General features: G+C 45.9%; 1 protein-coding gene across 6 annotated transcripts in view; it reads right to left on the bottom strand.

Moving 5' to 3' along the window:
• actn1 (actinin, alpha 1) overlaps positions 1–21,825 on the bottom strand; it is a 36,848-nt gene that overhangs the window by 4,471 nt on the left and 10,552 nt on the right. For 4 of the 6 annotated variants that reach the window (XM_036541770.1, XM_036541764.1, XM_036541766.1 and 1 more), the window contains exons 2-18: positions 14,945–15,059; positions 14,525–14,644; positions 11,450–11,536; positions 11,058–11,145; positions 9,935–10,013; positions 9,436–9,517; positions 8,515–8,600; positions 4,292–4,384; positions 3,547–3,777; positions 3,251–3,398; positions 2,729–2,879; positions 2,020–2,128; positions 1,762–1,902; positions 1,353–1,535; positions 880–1,014; positions 426–605; positions 10–156 (exon numbers count right to left, since the gene is read on the bottom strand). In XM_036541770.1, the coding sequence (XP_036397663.1) occupies positions 10–156; positions 426–605; positions 880–1,014; positions 1,353–1,535; positions 1,762–1,902; positions 2,020–2,128; positions 2,729–2,879; positions 3,251–3,398; positions 3,547–3,777; positions 4,292–4,384; positions 8,515–8,600; positions 9,436–9,517; positions 9,935–10,013; positions 11,058–11,145; positions 11,450–11,536; positions 14,525–14,644; positions 14,945–15,059 (2,175 nt within the window). Of the gene's footprint in view, positions 1–9; positions 157–425; positions 606–879; positions 1,015–1,352; positions 1,536–1,761; positions 1,903–2,019; positions 2,129–2,728; positions 2,880–3,250; positions 3,399–3,546; positions 3,778–4,291; positions 4,385–7,015; positions 7,102–8,514; positions 8,601–9,435; positions 9,518–9,934; positions 10,014–11,057; positions 11,146–11,449; positions 11,537–14,524; positions 14,645–14,944; positions 15,060–21,825 lie in introns of all 6 variants that reach the window. The other 2 variants (XM_036541765.1, XM_036541767.1) reach the window with 1 other exon arrangement.

A 21,825-nucleotide genomic window follows, 5' to 3' on the forward strand; every position in this document is an offset into this window, starting at 1 on the left:
TGGACTGACCCTGTCGAAGTGGTTGAAGGAGGCCCGGAACTCGTTCAGCTGCTCCTGGCTGATGCCCTTGGCGTCCCGCGTCAGGATCTGGTTCTCGATCTCGTTGATGGTGCGAGCGATGGTGGTGAGGAGTTGCTCCCAGCCAACTCGGATGTGCTGGGGGGGGAGGGAGGAAGAGGGGGGAGGCAGAGAGAGAGAGGAAAAAGTGATCAATGGCCAAAGAGTAGATGGTTCAGTTTCACCCAGGCAATTTGTTCCATAACCAGTGTGGAAATTGTTACTGAGGATTTTTTACTGTGTATAATAAATTATGAATATAATAATTACAAACAAAATATATAATAATATTCATTTTCCTTTGCAATGAAGCATTTGAATTCATTTTCCTTTGCACGGGAAGTCAGACACCTGTATAACCGCTTTACCTCCATGGTATAGTTGGTGTGCTTGTTGTCGAAGATGAGTGCTTCCTGGATCAGCTGGTGGTCTCCCTCCAGCTGATCGATCTTTGGCTTGTAGTTGACGATGCTCTTCTCGTACTGGCGCAGATGCGTCAGCTGGTCCTCCAGGGTCCCGTGCATCTCGATGGAGATGCGGCCAATCTCCTGCGAGAACACAGGGCCAGGCTTCATCAACATGCACCCAAACGCAGAAAAAATGATGCGGAATAGTATATTTTGCCATTCTTGCGAAATATGAGATGTATGTAATTGTGAATGGATAGATATACACGGAAGGATACATGTTAATGGGTGGGTAGCTTGAAATAATGTATGAATGGGCAAATTCCGCATGGCTTTCACACAGTGAATAATCCTTCTCATCCCAGCAGTGTCCAGTATGAGTGGCTCACACCAGGTTGGCACCATCTATGCTCACCTCCATCTTGTTCTGTATCCAGGGCCCGATGACGTTGGCCTGGTTGGCGAACTGTTTGCGCAGACGCTCGTTGTTTTGCTGCCGGGTGTGCTCCTCGATCAGGGCCTGGTCCCGCTGTGGCACCAGCTGTCGCACCTATGTGGAACAACCAGCAGGGGGAGCCAGAGTGAGCGTGTGCAGGCATAGGCACACAAACACACACAACACACAAGCACACAACTAAATCAAATGTGCTCACACATATGGAATCGCAGGCACAAACACATACAAACATACATAAAAACCATACGCATAAGCACAAGTGCATGCATGTGGATATTACAAGAGCCTTACCACTCTTTGATAAAAAATGGAGATCCTTATTATTAGACTACTTATTTAGAACATATAAAACACCCCTTTGCTTATGCATACAGAATAGTCTTCAATAATATACAGATTCACCCTTTTTTGCAGGGCTTGCACACTGTTACCTTGTCCCACTTGGCATTGATCTCCTGGGGGTTGATGGTGGTGTAAGGGTTGGTTCCAGCCATGTTGACATGGTAAGTCTGCACAATCTTGGTGATCTCATTGTGGATGCCCAGTATGGCCTGGCGCTCCTTGTCTGCCTCAGGCAGCGTGGCTTTGAACTGCTCGTGGGCTGTGCTCAGACCCTAAAAAACACAAACACAGCTGGAGCATACCGGGCAAACACCAGGTTTCAGTCTGCAGTGTTCCCAGCAATCACCATCACTGACCGCACTGTGGGGAGCACAACTCAACTATGGACACAACCCATATCCACTCCCAATAAAAGTCCTCTGAAAATCTCGCATTTTCACTATGTAAATCTTTCATAGTGGGATACCCAGGCTAGTGCTGTGGCAGCTCACAGCTCACCTGAATCTCCTCAATGGTGTGGACAATGAAGGTGTCCTGCAGATCCTCCATGGCCCCTTCCATCCAGTTGTTGAACGGCGCCGCCCTCTTGGCAAACTCAAGGTATAACTGGTCGATGGTTTCAAGCAGCTTCTCAGTTCTCTGTTTGAGACGTAGACAGTAACAGAGCATGAGGAAGAGAACAAAAAGGCAGCGGAGAAGCTTCAGCTCACAGTTTTAAGCTGACGCCGGGACTCACACTGGGGTACATCCACTCACCTGCAGGGCCTCGCTGCGCTTCTGGGTCAGGGCGCCCAAGGCGTCCCACTGGTCACAGATCCGCTGGCAGCGGGCGTTCACACTGGGAGAGTCGTAGTAGTCCAGCTCACTGAGACATGAAGATTAGGGAAACAGAGGGAGGAGAGCATCTCAGAATCAACCCATCCAAAGTGCAAAAGGAGAATTCAGATCTGGGGAACGACAGTCATAGATTTTATTAAAGCAGCACCATGCATTAACACAAACAACTTAATAGAGGGAAGGCCATCATGTAGGGATTTGGAAGAGAATAAAAGCAAAGTGGCAGTAATTAGGGGTGGCGGTTTGGTGTACAGTAGCTATTACGAAACTGAGCCAGTAATCCAAAGGTTATAGTTCAGGGCCCTGGCACACTAGTGTTATACCCTTGAGCAAGGTACTTCACATAATCCGGCTGCACAAGCGCGCAATATGTAAGCTATGTAAATCATCTTGATTTTACAGGTGTTGTTATAAAGTGAGATGGCCAGATGAGATGCAGCACTAAAAGAAGCCATATCTCTCAAAGAGAGAAATGTAGTTTTTGGAGATATGAGGTGTAAATCACTGTGTGGCTCCCTGAACGACTTCGACTGTTAAACCATTTACAGGACAATGCCTCTCTATCCTTCTCTCCTGCCTCTTCCCTCCACTTCCTCCTTCCCCTCCTCCTCCGGTCCCCGTCTCTCACTTCAACTCCTGTGCGATGGCCGCGATCTGCTCCACTCGGTCCTGATGGGCAGCAAGGTCGCTCTCAAAGGCCTCGTGCTTCTTCAGCAGGGCCTTGATCTCCGACAAGGATGCAGTCTCATAGTCCTTCTTCTGCAGCATCTCCTCCTTACCTGCAGGGGGAGCCGAGGCAGATCAGAATCATGGGAAACAATCAGGTTCGTCTTTTTTTGCCACAATAAAGTGATCTACTGTATTTTCTAACTAAAAACTATAAAGTCTGTCTCTCTGCCATTGTCGGAGTTGTATGTGTTCTGATTTTCCAGCTCTTTATGAACATTCTTGAAGGGCCACGGTCTGAAGAAAATCCATAGCTAAAATAATCATACAGACACTTTAACATAACACTGCAATCCTCTTGCAAACCTAGACAGAGGACTGAAGAAAGGCAGAGCTGACTATCCGGTCATAATACAGAATATCTGTGAAACTATGGCTGATAATCGCTTACTCTTTTGCATCGTACAGAATATGAAAATGATACCTTCAGTCCACGCCTCGTGGATGGCTGCTTTCTGGCGGAACTTCTCTGCCAGGTGATCAAGTCTCTCCAACCGGCGGATCTCGTTGAGCAGCCACTCCTCATAGCCCTTCTCTGCCCCCTCCAGCGAACCCCACGCATTGGAGATGTCCTGGTCGCCAGTGCAAAGCCAATGCATCAGTCTCTTCCCAACCAACCCTCAGCATTAATAACCACTAAATAACCAGTGAAATGGTTTCCAAAAGTGGCAGGCATTTGTGGACTAGAAAAGTGTGCTGCGATGGCAGGCAGGGTCATACCGAGACCATCTTGCCCTCAGAGGGCATGAAGGCAGGCCGGTTGCTCAGCCTCAGCTTGGTCTGCAGGGTGTTGAAGTTGATCTCCAGCTGACACTTCTCCTGCACTTTGGGCGGCTTGTGCAGGCGGCGGTAGTCCCGGAAGTCCTCCAGCTTCTGCTGCATGGCCTGCATGGTGTTCTCCGGGGTCCGGTTCTCCAGCCAGGGGATGGTGCGGCGGATCCACTCCAGCAGCTGGGAGGGCGGAGAGAGAGCGCGAGGGAACGCGGAAAAGGATGGGGGGCGGACGGTGAAGGAAAGAAGAAAGAGATGGATAGAGGCGGAGGGACAGACAGAGGGAGGGGTTGGAAGTGAATGAATGGAGAATGTGTGGGGAAGGTGAGAAAATTCAAGAAGAGAGTGGTAGAGAAAGAGATATCAGAGTTATTTTAAAAAAGTTGAGCACTTGCTGATATACAAAGAAACAAAAAGCGTTGTATATAGTACAATATTGCTTTGAAAATTAATCCAGTCATCTGTAATCATATATTTTGATTCGGTGCTGATGGTCACATTAATATACTAATGTAAAATTCCTTCATATCTGGTGGTATGACTGCATTTTGTAGTGCATCTCTGATGTGATGAGTGGTGACTGAAAACCTAAACTCAAAGAGCAAAAGGGCTGAAAGGATAAGAGACGGGAAGAGCTGGAAAGGGGAAGACAAAGGGAGACATGGAAGGTAAAACCAGAGGGGGGATTGCTCACATCACTGGCCAGTTTCTCGTAGTCCTCCATAAGTTGCTCATTCTCTTGGTTCACTGCCAACACCTTGCAGATCCGGTTGGCCGCTGTTTCTGCCTGGAGGATGAAGACAGGATTCCCATAGCTGAGTAAGAATTCCACTGTCGCCAAGGGTGACAGCACCATGCCTGCTTTGTGGAACTTTACTCTGTTTCAGTACAGTTTCTACCAGAATCTACAGAGGTATTAGGTGTGTATTAAACGAGTAGTGATTCACCATTTTAAAATGGGTAAAAGTGCTAATATTTTTTTTCAATAGAACCAGGTTAGCAAGAGTTCATGTTCACTAATATTCAACAATGCAGCACAGCGGAATGCTCTAGAGCAACCATGCAGACATTTAAAGGGGGAGTGTGGGTTTGAATGGCCACCTATAGGCAACAATGACTCTAAAATAAAGTGGAAACTTCCAAAAGAATTTTGATCAGCAGACAATGACATTCCCAATTTGGTGTGTTTCAGGACGTGAGGGAGATACACCCCCCCAGTTTGGGAATCAACCTGCGTTACGATGAATCGCTTTTTCATGAGGATATTCCCACCCGGGAGAAGAGAGCAGTCTCCAGGAAAGCCAAGGACACTGCCGGCACACACCCCTCCCCCAGGGCTGGGCAGAGGGGGGCACCTTGCTTCCTGCACCACGGTCTTTTTATAGAGCGGTAATGTGCTGCGACAGCCCGGACCCAGGGTCAGGGCAATGGGAATATTCCACACAAAGAGAACCACGCCAGATGGAACAGGCAGGTCCATGATGAAGCGCTTTTTAAAAGTGCTGTCTTTTGTCCTTTCATTTCTGTTCTGGTGAGGAGCAGGCAATGATGCCTCTGTAGCACTTATCCTGTGTGTGTACACCTTCCTTGTAGCAGCTTTTCCTGCTCATCATTTATCTGATGAACGCCAAGGTGGATCTGGATAAGATAATTTGAAGATCAGGTTCAAAACCTTTTCCTTTTGACATAATTCCAGTTAAAGGAGAGTTATCAGTACGCCACACGGTGTCACACCTTTTATCTGTGGTCTCCGGATTTCATATAATGCTTGAGAGACAGTGGACACAAACCTCTGATCAGCAGTGGAAAACACTTCTACCTGACAGATTTCATCAGAGTTTGCTTTTGGAGAAGACAATTCATATTCTGATTGTCATCAACTGGTAGCAAAGCAAAGCAAGTGAAAGTTGTTTAAAAAACAGCAAAATAGTATTAGTTTACAGTTGGCATGCAAGGACATCTTTACCTTTGACCTCTGATCTCTGTGTGTGTGATGTAAACACTATAGGTATATTCCAACAGGGTACCTAAAATTTTCAACAGCAGCTAATCACTCTGTGAAGTTACAAGGCCTGGCGTAGAGAGGATTGGAATGCTTGGCCGTTGAACATTCACAATTCATTTCCTAATGGAGGATGGAGACAGAGAGGCATCCTTTGTTGCGGATCAGGGTGAAACTTGGCTGGATTTATGACAGATAGAGCCTGTCACAAACACTCAGGGCCCGGGAAGCAGGGGGCTGCCTTATAAGGGCAGCCCTCTTCTGCAGGAAAGGCTTCCATGAGCGCAGCGTGAATGTATGCTGGGCTTGTTTACTGGAAGTTCTGACAGTCATTCTTTTAAAAGCATTTTCCCTATTCATCATTTGGGCCTGACTCCTCTCCTCCTGACAGGCCAAGAAAAGACCCAGCTGAACCCAGCTGAACCTGAGCCTGCTTGCACTATCCAGCTGCTTGCACAATAGCGTGGGCCACAGTACAACTTTAAAACCCTTTAGATAGTTGTGATATGGTATGGATGGAACCTCTTTTATAGCCTTACTGTCATCTATCTAAAACATTATGTGATGCTCATTCTGATGTCACAGAGGCAATGTCAAATTAGCCCTAGATTAGACATGAGTCTGAATAAAATTATGGCCAGGCTTATGCTTTCTCATGATGACAGACAGCAGTGCTGTGTTGAATCCTCACATATGCATGTAGCATATGTAATTGTGCCTTTAACCACTTTGTGCAGGATCATGGAAGTGCTGACCTCTGTCCCACCCCGGGCGTTACCTGGAGATAGGCCCCATTTCCCTGCTTCCCATACTCCCTCCTTACTGAGTACCAGTCTTTGCCAGGCTCCTAAATTGCGAGCCAACAACAAGCAGCTTCCAGCTCCTCCAGGGAGCAATAATATTACCAAACAGGTCCTAAAAAGCTCCTTAGCAGAAGAGCCTCACAGACAAGCTATATACTGTGGAGATTTATGCCACAGACTCTGCCTGTCACTCTCCCTGATTGCTGCATGTTCACTTCCTTTCATCTAAGAATAAGAAGGTGAAGGGAGATTCACTCTGTGTGGACAAACTATACAGCTGTTTGAAAATAGCTGGACAGAAAACCTGTTCTCAGAGCAAGTGAGAGTGCATCTGTGCTGATGGGTCACCTAGAATCACTAAGACAACACTGGTAATGTATGAGCTCTTGGTGGAGTTGTACAGTTTTTACTCCTTTGTGTGATTCTAAAGCCACCTCCCTCCACACTCAATATTTGCTCCAGCTGACTACTAGGGTGGGGCTTCCTTTCTCTCTGACAGGTTGAGTGCCATGACGGTGCTTCCTGTTACTCAATCCTGGGCGAGGGGGGGGCGACGACTAAAGAGAAGAGGAGACAGGGCGTGGTCTAGTGGGAGGGACTGGAGGGAGCTCACCTTCTGCTTGCCTGAGAACGCGTGGTAGTAACAAGACACATAGGTCATGATGGCTTTCTCATCTGGTCTCAAGGTGCTAATGATGTCTGCCCAGGGTAGAGAGGGAGGGGAAGGGAGAGAAAAAGAGAGAGAGAAAAAAAATGCGGACAGTAAAAGTGCGCAAAGACAAAAGGCCAGCAGAGGGCACACATACCAGGGAAGGGGGCAGTGGGCGCAAGCAGTCTCCAACGTCAAAAAAACAGAAAAGGTGTCCAGGGGGGGGTTTTCAAATCCTGTCTCTTCCTCATTTTGGAACATGGCATTCAGCTATGCATCCACATTGGAAATCACTGCTCTCTCTCAGCTCAGCGTGGTTTTGCTCATGTGTTGTATAATCAGATGTGTGCCCTTTACAGTAATGAATAGACAGATCACACCTTTTTTGACTACATCTGTGGTACAGCTACTGCATTGTGATCCTCTGTTGAAATGAAATCAGACTTTATGTAAGCTCTCTTCCTTGCATCAGCCACATTTTTAGCTCCCAAGAAAAGGAGGGTCTGAATGAAGCATCCCCTCAAGTACCTCCTCAGCTCTGCTTCTGATCTTACAGAACAGGACAATGTTGAGCTTTTGTTGGGAAAAAGTAAACACACCGGGAGACACACCTTACTTCCAGAGAGGGGCACAAACCCACCACTGTCGACCTCAGGCTGCAGCATACAAGCTCAAACATGCCAAGTATTCAAAATAAAGCTTTAGTGAAAACGAAAATGGCGCCTGCTCAAGTCACAATGTGAACAAACACGAATACAGTCATATTCTTCTACCACCCAGGAGTATTTTTCCCACTGTACTCACAGGCCTAAAACATTTTTTTTCTGAACAGTTACTTGGTATGAAAGTGAGAGAACATGAAGAGGGCAAAAGAGCTCATTCTAATCTATACAATGGCTCTAACATTTAATAAAACTGCCCTGATAACAATCCCTTCCCAGCTAATGTACCTCCAACACTGCAACACAGAAAGATCTGGGCATGCTCAGACCTACACCCACACAGATTCCCACCTCTAAGCACCTAAGCACTGCTGAAGTAAAAAAAAAAAAATGCTCTTTCTGGCATGTCAGATTATTCCACTTTTGCACAGCAGAAATCCCTTTTGACAAAGGTACATTGTCCATCAGTGAAACCATGTGAATAATAATGATGGTCATAAGACTATTACACATGAAAGGCAAAAACCATAACTAATGAATTCAGAGAGAGAAAAGGTAATTGGGGGGGTGGGGTGTGGGTGGATTGGAGACCTGCTTGCACCCACTGCCGTGAGAGTGGCATATTTCCCATCATGCAGTTGGTGGTGTGAACCATGCGGAGAGAGAAGGAGAGTGACCCCTGGGGGTGGAGCGGCACACTGCAGAGAGAGAACAGCACTGTTAGGGGACAGAGGAGCAGTAACCACAGGAAGTGGGAGGGGATGGGGGGCGGGGTAGGAGGAGAGGTCCACCCTTGGATACCTTCTGGGCGCCCGAGAAGGCGTGGTAGAAGCTAGAGACGTAGGTCATAATGGCCTTCTCATCCGGGCGGGCAGTGCCCACGATGTCTGTAGAGAGAGAGGGGTTGGGAGCAAGTGGCCATGTTAAACAGAACAGACAAATGTTGGAGCGAATCACAACCTTATACACCATGGGGAGGGGTTTATTCATTCTTGAATCCATCCATGAACTCCTGTTAGAAATACTTGGCCACCAGTTTCCAGTTTCCAAGGTAATCTCTGTCCATCAGTAAAGAACATGGTGTTGTTTAAGGCGTTTAAAAATATATTTCAATTCAAATTCCTTAAATGAGCAATTTGCAATTCGAGGGTTAACTGAAATACAAACACCAGAGATCAAGTGACTAACTACCACAAACTAAGTGAATGGAAGCTCTACAGTTTAATGTTAACATTCTGAAATATGGCAGTACTTTAAATTAGATGTTAGGGAGCAGTCCATGTGCTGTAACTTGTGGTGTTATTTGTATCTTTAACAATCTAAATCATCTTTTTTATGGTTGATTTTAAACTCATAGATAAAAATTTATTAGTTAAACAATGACAAAAATGAATGTAAATTAACTCACAAATATCCTAGCAACTGGAGTGTTATTTTGAGGCATCCCTTCAGGTTCGCCAAACTTGGTCTAATTTAATAAGCACACACCGGTGCATTGCGCAAAACTGCTTTGACCGCAAGCCAATTTAGAACATGCCTCAGAGGCCAGCCACCGGTGCCTTTTTAAAAAGAATGCAGATTGGGAAGCAGCTCAGCAATGTGGAACGCAGGGCCATCCTCCCTCTTCACCTCTTCCTGAAAAGTGAAGAGTTAACTGCCAAATTCACCCCCCCCCCCCCCCCCCCACCTGAACATTCCGCCCCCCTTTCCCCTTCCTCTTACCCTCAGCGTCCAGCATCTTGGGAATGTCCAGGTACTTCTCGGCCACATCAAAAGCCGTGTTAAGGTTGGTCATGGGGTCATCCTGAGGGGATACAGGATGAAAAATGATCAGGGCGCACTGTACTGTGTGGTTTATCAGACTTTCATAATCCCATGCTGAGATGAGAAATGAGGCTTTATCTTTCAGGCCCTGGGCTCTGTAGACAAGTAAGGAACAACTTGACTGAATACAAAAAAGAAAAGGGAAGGAATCCCTCACAGGTCCTGATGGGAAAAGGGCTGTTTGTTCTGTCTAGTAAATTAACGGCATATGACTCAATGTTTTTGTGTTTTTGTGTCTTGTGTGTGTGTGTGTGTGTGTGTGTGTGTGTGTGTGTGTGTGTGTGTGTGTGTGTGTGTGTGTGTGTAGATAAAGATCTGGGATCATGGCATTGGTCAAAAAGCTGGCAGCTCTGCCTAGCGCCGGAATACTGCAGTCATTTCGCCTATTCTTCCTCACCTTGCGCAGTTTCCCGTAGTCGATGAGCTCTGGACGATGTCTGTGAATGAGCGCACAGAATCCCAACCCATCTTTCCAGCTGAGAGAGAGAGAGAGAAAGGAGCATGGAGGGACAGAGGGAAAGAAACAAAAGCGGGGGAAGTTAACGCACTGCTGACCCACTGACCAGCTTTATCTCCCTGTAAACCATTGTGATAAATAAGCCTGAGGTGGGGACGTCTATTCTGCCGAATTTCCCAAACGCACCGGTATCACCCTTCCCACTCCTTCCTTCTGCCAACTCTCAGAGAAGGCTGACTCAGGGTTGCCTGGGCAACCACACCCCCCTGAAATTCACCATTTCCTCAAGGGGGTCAGAGGTTACCAGCATTCATGTGCCACCAGATTGAGGTCTTGATTTAATTACAATGGTGCAGCAAAAAGAAAGGAAAACACAACCGAGTATTGTTGTTAATGTAATGAAGCCCAGTTTTGTTAATAAAGACAAACAGAACAACAGCGGACAACGACTGGTGCAGATGCTGAACTGAAGACGGTGGTAAGGAGGAAATACACAGAGCATTGTTTTCCTGCTTGGAGCAAGCCGTGTTGTAACTCACCCCGTCTCAGAAAGTTGTATGCTTGCACTCAAGGCCACCATGCAGACAGGACTGCCTCCATGTTTTCACTGACCTGGGATAACCCCTCCTTACCCTCCTCTGCTTTCATCATTACCATGCCCAGGCATGTTAACACTACGCAGAGGCTTGACACAGCACTCTGTCCACTTACAACCCTAATGATTAAATGAGCTACGCCTAAAACTGAATCTTATTAACTGCTTTGAAGCTGCAGTACATGCCCATATCCATGTATCAAAGGGCATTACTGACATGAAAACCATTGTTCTAAACATCATAGACACTCGTGTAACTAACTTCTGTCAGAGAAACATTTGTTCAACCAAATTAACCTTTTTTCAACCCACTCATCTTTCCCTGCTCATTCAATCTGGACTGCATTAACTCACAGTGTCTGTGGTATCTGTTCACTCTGTCTGGGCCTGGTTCTGTGATCTGGTTTTCATTAGCTCTGTCTGAACGTGCCCCAATTATCTGGTTTTTATGTGGTCTGGATTCCTCACCTGATGTGAAAATTCTGAATGTTGACATTCTTGTAGGGAGCAGTCTTCCTCTGGCACCATAATAGCAGGCCTTCTTTGGCTGATGTCTCTGTGGGTGCAAAGGTCAAAGTTCAAAGGCAGCCAGACATACACATAAGGAGCAGGGACAGTGTTTTCAAAAGCTGTCAATTACTTCATTGGATTAACACTGTTAGTTCTAGGAAATAATCTCTGATTATCGTAGTGCTATCACCTGAAATGTCCTTCATCTAACCACTTTGATTACCAGATCATGTACAATCACGGGATATGTTGGTGTCATTTCTGTGCCTCTCATATGTCGATCTGTCTTTGGATACGTCTACAGTCGCAGGGGGTCCCATGGGATGGAGGATGGAAGATAATCCCAGTACCTTCCACAGAGATGTCCTGGATGGCGAAGCGGAGGATTATGGTCCAGATCATTCCGAGGGTCATCTTGGCGTTGCCGTCAACGATCTCTGTGGGAAAAGGAAGCGGATTTGAGCTGGCTCAGCCTGCCTTCCTTGTCTCTCCCTTTCCTTAGTCACAGGGTGCGCTGCTTTAATTGTTTCACTGTATTCACTGAGACAGTTTTCTCCAGATATTTCCCACAGCCCTTTGGCCTCACTTCACCCGCTAGTATAATTTATTATCAGTCCCAATTCCACAATAGAAAACTGGCTTTTGGAGAAGGCAATAAAGATGAATTCAAGTTCTGTAGTAGGGAGGAGGGGATGACTACTTTCCAATCCAAGTGGGCTTGCCTTTGTAATTACTTAGCTAATTAAACATGGTTGGAGTGCTGTAAAGCTAAAATCTGGATCGATCTAATAGGTAGCCAGTTTATGGCACCAGTGCTTGTTTTCCCTCTCTCACTAGCAGGGTCACATGGAAAGGTGTTCCAGACAAACACACATAAAAATACAAACCCAAGGAACAAGGCATAGCTTAGTCAGGTTTTGTTTTTTTTTATCTACCTCCAGTGCTTTAACAAACTCTCCCCCCTGGTGTTTACCATTTCAATTATTAATTTCTGACACTAATCGCAGAAGAGGCACCACTGAGCTAGGAGATAAAGACCAGGTGGAATGCAAGAGGACTACAGCAATATTTTCCTTTGTATCGTGTTCCTTTTAAGTGCAAGCATATATTCATGGAGTAAACACTGTGTCGTTAGGCTCTGCTTTTAGTCTGACAACACACATTTTGAGTAACAATTGTGAAATCTGACTAAACAAAAGGTCCAAAAAAAAAAAACATGGAAAAATAAATCAGATTAGTACAGAACCTGACAGATCAATCTGGAAGTACGACTGAAATCCTTGTAATTCCACTTGAGAACATCTTCAGCCCATTTTGCCCCTCCCTCAGCCTGTCCCAGTCCCCTCCCCGGCTCCCTGCGCGCGGCAGCAGGGCTGCGAGTCCGAGAGGGGATTCCAACCAGCTAATCTGTCTGGAATGCAGCCCTGGCTTAGTCCCCTTTATTCAGGCCTCTGTGTGGATTAACCCAGAGAGGGCGGGAGAGGAGGAGCAGAAGGGGGAGGGAGGAGGGGAGTAAGATAGGTCAGATCAATTGAAAGCCTAAGGCCAGGGTTAACCTCTTTCGTTCAGCATCTCGTAGGCATCAACCTGATGGGGGTGAGGAGCCAGAACCGGTGATGACTACTTACACAGGAGGCCATTAACCCAGACATCATAAAGATGGAGTACAGCCTCCTCAGTTGTTGCTTACAGATGTTATTTTTAATGTGTTGTGGGTAATTAATCCAAACTTTCCGTTCCACAGAAAATGCAGTGTATTTTTTTATATACCACCATGTTTGTTTTAGACTATGGGGATGCACAACAATGTTTGTGATGTCATTCTGTATGACGTTGTCCTATGTACACCGAAACTAAATCTAACTAAAATGCACTGTAGTGCCCACAGTGCACTACAATGAAGTGGGCGCCACAACTGGAGGACACAAGCTACTCCACCGATACCATCTGAGCAACTTGCAGGTGCCCGACCGATTTCAGGGTGCCGAGACTAGCTTGACCAGGTTTCTCCACTACTGTCACATCCCTGTCACTGTCAACAGATGACACGGTCAGTTTCAGACCAGGGCTGTAGGCCTTAGCTTAGGCTAGAACTGAGCACCTTGCCAGCTTAGCCACTCATTTGCCCATGCTGCATATACTTTGACAGTCGTTTGCTTTTGTGCTTTGTCATGTACACTCAGTTTGATGATGCGTCCGTTTATGCAGGTTTGATCCAAATGGTGCAGTAAACTCAGGAGGATCACAGTCAAAATGTTGCTCTTCCAGTTATAAATCTCATGTGGGAGAAACAGCGTGTGGGTTTGCATCCTCTTTATTTTTGCACATGATGAGGCCCACACTTTCATCCATTCAGAGTAGGTATTGCTGTAGTCTTCCCTGATACGCTCAACACAGTGGATAAATGCATTGTCTGCCTGTTGTACTGAACATAAAATACAGCATGACAGGCAGCAGTCACACAAATGCAACAGTTGTCTGTAAACAACATGGGCAATAGGGATGCCCTGTCTGCTTGCTTTATTTTTGCTCCCATTGATAATAGATTCACTCATCAAACATAGGAATAATGATACATGTTGACATCATGGTAACTGGAGATACCACTTTAGAGTCTTTACTGATAAACGTATTGCTCATAAGCATGGATGGAATAATGGAAGCACTTGCTATACGTGCAGTTATTCACTCAGCTACTACTAGCAGTCAACTACACTTCCAGATCACAAACAGAGGTTAATGCACATTAGCATACTAAACATACTAACAACAGGCTTCACCTCCTGCTTCTGTTTGGAGCGACAGCCGATTGCTCAGGCTTTTAACTGTACTGTGTGTGAATTTTATCATATCAATAGCAGAAAGAGCATTTGGGTGCTGTCTGAATGAGGCCTTACTCAAAATAATACAGCAAAACATGTATACGCACAAACATGCACACAGCTTAAACAAAACCTTCTTAAACTGGCTGGCTTTGGGGGGTATTTCTCACTATTTACTATCATAAAGGGAACTCGTTTACATTGTGTGCAGTGGGGTAGGATGACATCCTGAAGTTATTTGTGCTGCACAATGAACAGCGTCAGCCCCCAAGGGGAACGATCCTCAGTACTCTCTCCCGAAAATGCACTGCTTAGCACAGCTCTGCATAAAACCCTCCTGAAAATCAAATCCGCCAAATAGAGACCATAAATCTGTATTGTAGCTCATTCTGAATGACCACAACTAGAGGAGCGTTTTAACAACATTATAACAAAAAAGGTCCCATTGATTAGGTGACATAGTTTATCATCAGATAATCTAATTGGGATTGATTCCCCACTCAATGAAGTGTAAATACATAATGAAACTTGAAGGCCGTGACCTTCACGCTTGAATGGATGTCATTTGTACTGAACAGTTCTCCCATGATGCATTTGGCTCACCTTCCGCCCCAATAGACACCAGCTTGACCCCCTTGCTGGCGATGAAGTCCAGAGCCTTGTTTACGTTGGAGATCTTGTGTACCCGCATCTTTCCCCGCTCTGGTTTGGCCAAACGCTCCCCTGGACAGAGAAACAGGCGGGGTCAAGAGTGAGCAGATACTGGACAACCGAGCCTGTTTACAGATGCCCTACAGTCGCATCAGATCTTAGAAAACCAGGGTAAATTCAACAAATGCAACAGTATTCTGGCCTTTCTTCATTTCTTACATACATACAATTCTACTCATAACATGGTTGGCTGTTTTTTATTGTGTCTCTCTCTTCATTTCTAAGAACATGACAACCGTGACCCCTGGACTCCACCTCATGGCTGTGCAGCCACACAAGCACAAGCAGACAACGGTAATGGTGCATGCTCACCCGAAATGACCTCCAAAAGAAGCATGAGTTTTAGGCCATCCCGGAAGTCCTCCTCAATGTTCTCGATCTGGGTGCCCGCCTTCCGGAGGTGGGAGTTACACCACGCTGTGAACGTCTGCGGGAGAGGGAGAGGCAAAGCTGAGGAGAGTGCGCTTCAAAAAACAAGAAGGTCTACACAGAGCGTGATGCACCATGTGATTCCATTTTCTGAATATATCGGGTATGTTCTAAAACCCAGTTACCATGGCGCCCAGGCACAGAGAGCTGCCGTGTAGCGGCTGTGGAGCCCAGGATTCTCAGACATCGCTGGCATGTTAATGATATGATGAGAAACAGCTGTGCCCGGCGTTCAGAAGTCAAACAGGAGCATAAACGTGCACAGAGCCCACAGAGCACCCCTGGAGAGAGCTTTTTTTTTTTTTTTTTTTTTAACGAGATCCTGGACTAATTGCACACATGGCCACGCATCTTACGCCGTGTTTCCACTTGTGACTGAAAGAAACGCTCCAGTGTGCAGTCCAACTCCAGCAAACTCCGAAAGCTCCTAATGAAACCCAGCCCTGTTCCTCTGCACGCGCCCCCAGAATCCACTTGAAAGCTTCTGGCGCGGTGGCTCTGAAAGCTCGAGCCTGGGCAATGACGTCACCACAGCCAAAAATGACACAGTGCTAACCGTGGCGGCGGACGTAGTATATGGAAGCTCTTTTTGATGTGTGTCCTTTGCAGCTTCCCTATGAAAGCTTCCCTGTGGTCCAGCTTGTGCTATCAGATCCCATGCTGCAGCTGTGGCTATAGCTATTCCAAAGAACGTGTTTTAGCATAACTGTGCATCGGCAGAAGTGTGCCGAATGATGTTCAGTTTGTCAGCAGCGATTCTTCATCATTCCACACTGAGTAATCACCCATGCCTGCTTCTTATCTCTGTTAAGTACCTCACAATGCAGCAGTCCTGTAAAACCACTTCAGCGAAGGGGGGTCAGGTCACAAAGAGACCCTTAATCCTTAATCCTTAACTGATCAATACAGTCTTATCAGAGAGCAGCTGGCTGCACACAGCCCCTGTGTGATGATGTGTGCCATTAGTAACACTTCCTCTGCAGATGTCGGCGAAAATGAAGAAAGAGAGGACACCGCATGAGTCAGGCTTTCTCTGTTACCGTGAGTGGCTCAGTGCATCCGTAACAATGAAAGGGATATTTATTACCTCTGTTCAGCCTGGTGACCTGGGCGTTGTTCACACAGTGGTTATCTGCCCTGATCCACGCAGCCCCACCCCACCCCCAGAACTGTCCCCTTATCTGATTCCTGAGACGCTCGGCTCCCTCCAGAAAGCCCTGACACAGACCCCTCCCTCTTCCACAATGGACAGCGGACAGCTGGCTGCGCTGCATTGTGCTGTTGTGTCATGTTCAGATTTACTGTAACCAGAGCATTGTGTGCCTGTTGTGTGAGGTTTCAGTTTGGTCTCTTCTGACACCAACGGGAATTCAGGCGTACAGTCCGAGGTTGCCAGGAGCCCACCAAAATCACAACACAGCACACACCTGGAGGGGGCCTTTCCACGTACCCCCATGGCGTCAAAATACGGCGAGCTAATGCTGCCGTTCAAAAGCCTGGGGTAAAAACATTCCACGGTTCATAGTTTAGCTGTCTGTGGTTTTCACTGCACCAACAAAATCTTAGATTACCCAGTATTTGTGTGCGTTTCAGCTACACTGTTTAATCTGGAACACAGCACTGCATAAGCACATTTTAATGGGAGGATCTCAGGGTCATAAATGTGTTCCTGTTCCCTACTCCACCCCCAGCCCCATGCGCCTCCTCTGTCTGCAGGACCTGCAGGTAGCAGTAAAGCAGCAGGGGTCGTGTACAGAAGGAATCCAGTACTGCTGAGGGAAAGCTGGCTGCATGGAACAGTTTTACCATGCCCAGCTATTTCCCAGCGAAATCCTTACAAACAAGACTCGGCTCTGTAAAATGAAGCATTGCTTACTAGACAAACACACACAAAAAAAAAACAAATTTGGAAATACTAGAGTCAAACCAGCAGTTGCTTCTACTGTCTGTATGGGCAGGACTCTCTGACAGGGGCCTCCTGTTGCCTCTCATCCTCCTTTCCCTCTCCCCTCTCTCTGCTCCACTCTCTCCCTCCGTCCCCGTCTCTCCGTCTTCCTCTCTCCCTCTCCCTCAGCTCACAAAACATTTCCTGCCTCTTCGCCAGCTCCATATTAGTACAATCCTTTTAAATCATCCTACTTCCAAGAACAAGAGACCAACCCCCTTGCCTCACAGACGCGCATACATTGCCACACACATACACACATACTGGGAAGAGAGGAGGCAGATATTGGCAGACTTCGTGACACAGGAAAGCAGTTTTTAATCGCTGCAGCCAATTCCTCAAGCTGTCTTCCAGGTTCTGATATTAGCTGGACCAACTGCTTCATTTTAATACAAAAATGCTTCTTGGATACTGAAATACTTTCCATATTTTTTAAGGTGAGATGGGGCTCATGAGCAGACCATCTCCTCCTGTGGGAAAGAAAACAAAGGAACAAAAAAGCGAAACAATTTTACGACTCTCAGTTTCTTCAAAAATGTCAACAGACATAAGGATCTCTCCAAATATAGGTGAGGCTAGCTGTAAATTCCACTTTTGATTGCTCTTCACTTCACCTTTACCAACTATCATTCTTAAGGAATTATAAGTCACAAAGCAAGACAGTGGAGAGAAAAAGACAAAAATACAGACTTGGCTATACAAACATAGATGGGAAATTGGTATTTCAGAGGCTTCCTCTCATCTGTATGTACTGGTTTATATCATTAGATCATTGTTTCTTCGCTCATCTGGCACACAGTTAGCTTCCAGTGTTCACATCACAATGAAACAAAATTCCTTCCTTCCAGAAGAGCAGGTGTCAGGAGCATAAAGTACACACGTTTTCAACAGCCCGACAGACTATGTGCACCAGAGGTCAAAAATACAGGCATATAACCGCATCCCACTTTTCCTCTGTGTTCTACTAAAACTGTTCTGCCTACAAAAACACGTCAGCGTTCTGGCTGCCGCGCCAGAGCACGAGTGGAAAAACTGCCTGCTCTCGCACTCACAGAACCCTTACTGCGCACTTCTCCCCCGGAGCAGACACTCGGCAGCCCTGTCACCACGATCCGGCTGAAACAGGAGAGGGGAGCTCCACGCACAGGGGGGATGCAGCGGAGAGCCAGGGAGGATGCAGGGGGCTTTAATTCATTCATCTCTCGCCCCCTCTTCCTCTGCGGCCCATGGGAGAAATCATCCTACCCCTACCCGGGCCGAGTCTGCTCTGCAGATGTTTGCGGGCCGCGGCCCGGGCGTTCTGGGGCGGCCTCCATCTCTCTCTCTCTCTCTCTCCATCTCTCAGCCAGCTGTGAGAGGAGGAGAGGAGTGGAGGATGGGCGACATACAGCCAGAGGAAGATGAGCTTTTCAGAGAAAGGGCACTGTGTTAATGATGTAGAGAACTTGAACTGTGGTGCTGTGTGTCAACAGTAGTATTGTTTTTTAATGTGACAGCACCTTTTCAGTTGCGTTACGGACGATTTTTCGTATCTACGCTACTGTCCTGCTGCCTCTTCACTTGCACTAATCTGCAAGTCACTCTGGATACAAGCATCTGCCAAATGACTAGACATAAATGTAAATGTGTTCTACCAGACCTAGGTATTATTACATAATCATAACAGTCAGTACACACACACACACATACACACTAGCCATTGTCCCTGGTTAAGCGCCTAACATGCTCACACGTAACCCACTATAATGGCCAGCACTGAGTCAGCATACACATACCACAGATGCACTGTACCCATGGCTCAGAGGTCGTCAGAGACGCATCAGATCCACAGTCATGCATGGCTAATATGCAAATATGCACACTTCCTGTTGAGTGCTGGCCAATCTGGCCCCAGAACAATTACAGAGACTCTCACAAAACAAGCATTCTGGAATAACATCAGAACAGAGCAGTGCGCAAGCCCCCCCCAGCAAAACCAGCACCGCGCAGTGCTACAATTACACACTCTGTATCTGTGTCCACACAGGGGACAGTGACTTCTGCAGTGAAGGTGTGGAAGTTGTACCAAGTTGAAAGGTGCTGTTTTTGCGGTTGTGTGTCGCGGGGAGCAGTCTGCGAAGAGAGGATCCTCGCTCTTCCTGCCAACAAAGACCGCCTCTTCTGTGAAAATGCTGCAGAGCGGCGACACGGGGGTTGCCATGGAAACCACAAAAGTTGAAACCTACAAACAAACAGCCTTGCTGCACTGCATCTGTCAAAACCCACGTCTTTCACTTGCTCCCTCTTTCTCGCGCACATGAAAACACGCAAACACCCACCCACATGCGCAGGCAGGCGATTCACCCATCAAGACAGTAACCTCCAGCTCTCCAAATCCTGAATTCTACATCAGAAATCTGAGTCCACACAACTTGCCTCTTTTTTTTACATTCTCTCTGGGTGAAGACATTTCTTGTGTTATTCTCCAACAAGCACACTTAGAGGTTGATTACATCCATACACCAACAATTCAAAAACAGCAATGCCTGAGCAAATAATAAATGTGGTTTTACTTTTGGTTGCAACTTTTTTGTTCAGTTACACAACAGAAACAGAGCAGCAATAATAGGAATATTTTAAAAAGTGAATTAGTAACACTGCTCAAATTATATAGTCATGATACCTACAGCTACAATTATAAGTCTTTTTAAACTGGGCAGTAAAAAGTTGAAAAAAGAGGGCTGCCTCTCTCCTACTGGCTTGTATGTGACTGTGCTGCCTTTAAGATCTCCTGTGAAGTCTACCACAAGGAGGGTGCATGCCCTTCACATAAATTTAGGATTAGGTTGATTTTCTGGTGCCAAGGAGAAGCAAAATGACAAGAGCCTCCACACCACGGGTGATTTCAACTGAACTAAAAAAGTTGTATTCCATTACAGTCAATTTGATTTCTACTGAACCACCTGACAATTGCTGCCCTGCTATCATCGACTTCATGCATATATCGACCACCCCATGGGTCAATGCCATCATCAACTGTATTACGATGAACACACAATGGCAAAATCATAGTAGTCACAAAAGTGCTTTGGAATGAGTGTTGTGTGACTGTTATATCGGGAGAGGAGCTCTGGCTAAATAGTGAAATGGAACAGTTCATGACAGTTGATGTATGCACAAGATATAACATTCATACAATTTTCTAACATCCTTAGAGAACTGCATTAGGCACAAGGAAGCTTGCCAAATGATTGAGATGAAGACATTCAGTGACACCACTGATGTTTTTGCCCCTTGTAAAAAAAAAAGGAGAAACTTACTTGCTTGATAGAACAGTTACTGATAATTAGCTGCTAGTTCCTTTAAAACCTGAGGAGCTTTTGATCCTACCCAGGTCAAATTTCTTGGCTTTGCGCCACTAAGCATTTTTTAGTATATTTGTCTGTTTGAAAAGAATCTCACCTAATCTTCAATCATTCTATCTATCTATGTAATGTAACTATCTTCAAATTGTTCATTTGTTTGAACCATTCAGACTGCAGGGGATACAATTCCTTGAGGATACTTAACAATATGAACAATATATAGTTTCAGAATAGGGTAAGCTCTAATGATAATTTTACACAACAAAGAATAACTGTCAGAGGCAGAATTACTATTTTAAAATTTACTGCATATGTAAACACATTTTTACTGATGTCATAAGAACTGCATTAAGCGTGAGGCCTAGATTTCCATAACTTATTGCATTAAGTGTGCATATTTCTGTAACTTCTTGTCATTTTTCCACATCCTGCTTGTGAATTTTACTTAGAATTCCTGTGCTATAGAACAGAAATATATATTATTCAAGTATATCTACAACATTTATGTTTACATTAAAGTGCATACAGAATGTGATGTATGGGTCAAAGTATCAAAGATAAAAAAGCACTTTGTTGTCAAAGTGAAGCCAACCTTTAAATCCATTCATGGAAAACTAGAAATCCGTCTCTTCTGCAGTTCACAGAAAGAGGTTCCTCTGACACAATGGAGACTTTGTGGAGGCCTGCCTCACCACTGTCCTCCAGGCATTTGGAAGAGGCCAGCCTCCCTTACTATAGTACTGCTGACTCAATATAAAAAGCATGATTTGAGAGAGGGTTGGTCTGCTGGACTGAGGAAAAAGGACATTTGTGTGAAAGTAACAAAAATAATATACAAACAGCAACCAATTTTCAGGGTCATGACTTAACAGAACCATTTACATTGATGAGTCTGCACCAGACAGAAGTGCATGATGGGAAAATGTGGCTGGGTACGTCACCCTTCACAGTGGCGTAATATGCAAAGCCCTCAAGTGCCCACAAAGAGATATGACTGAAGTGATGGCTAGCAGCTGTGTTTCACCGCTGACAGGCACCCAGTCCCTGGTTCAAAAGAAGCACTCCTGCATGAGACCAAGTCACTGGAATACTGCAGTCTGATATCAAATATGCAAAACACTCTCTCTCCATAGAGATATACAGAGCTCCATTCACAGCGTCCCTCCCAACACATATCACAGCTCCTTTCATGGATGTCCAGTCACAGTTCATAACCATAAAGGAATTTAAATATTATTGTTAGTTTCAGTGTCATGGCCTAAACAGAACCAACATGCACACCAGAACCACAAACACCTTCAAACGGCAGCATAATCCCCATACAAGGCAAAAAGGTGAGGAGGGACAAGCAGACACAAGCAGAGTGCTGACACACAAGTTCCTGAAGCTGAGAGTCAAAGTCCGCGTGAGCGCAGGAGGTAGGGACCAGTCACGAATGAGAAAATAATTATGTGATTTGGGGAAAGATGGAGTCG

This window comes from Megalops cyprinoides, chromosome 12, assembly GCF_013368585.1.
Source record: "Megalops cyprinoides isolate fMegCyp1 chromosome 12, fMegCyp1.pri, whole genome shotgun sequence".
Taxonomy (NCBI): Eukaryota; Metazoa; Chordata; class Actinopteri; order Elopiformes; family Megalopidae; genus Megalops; species Megalops cyprinoides.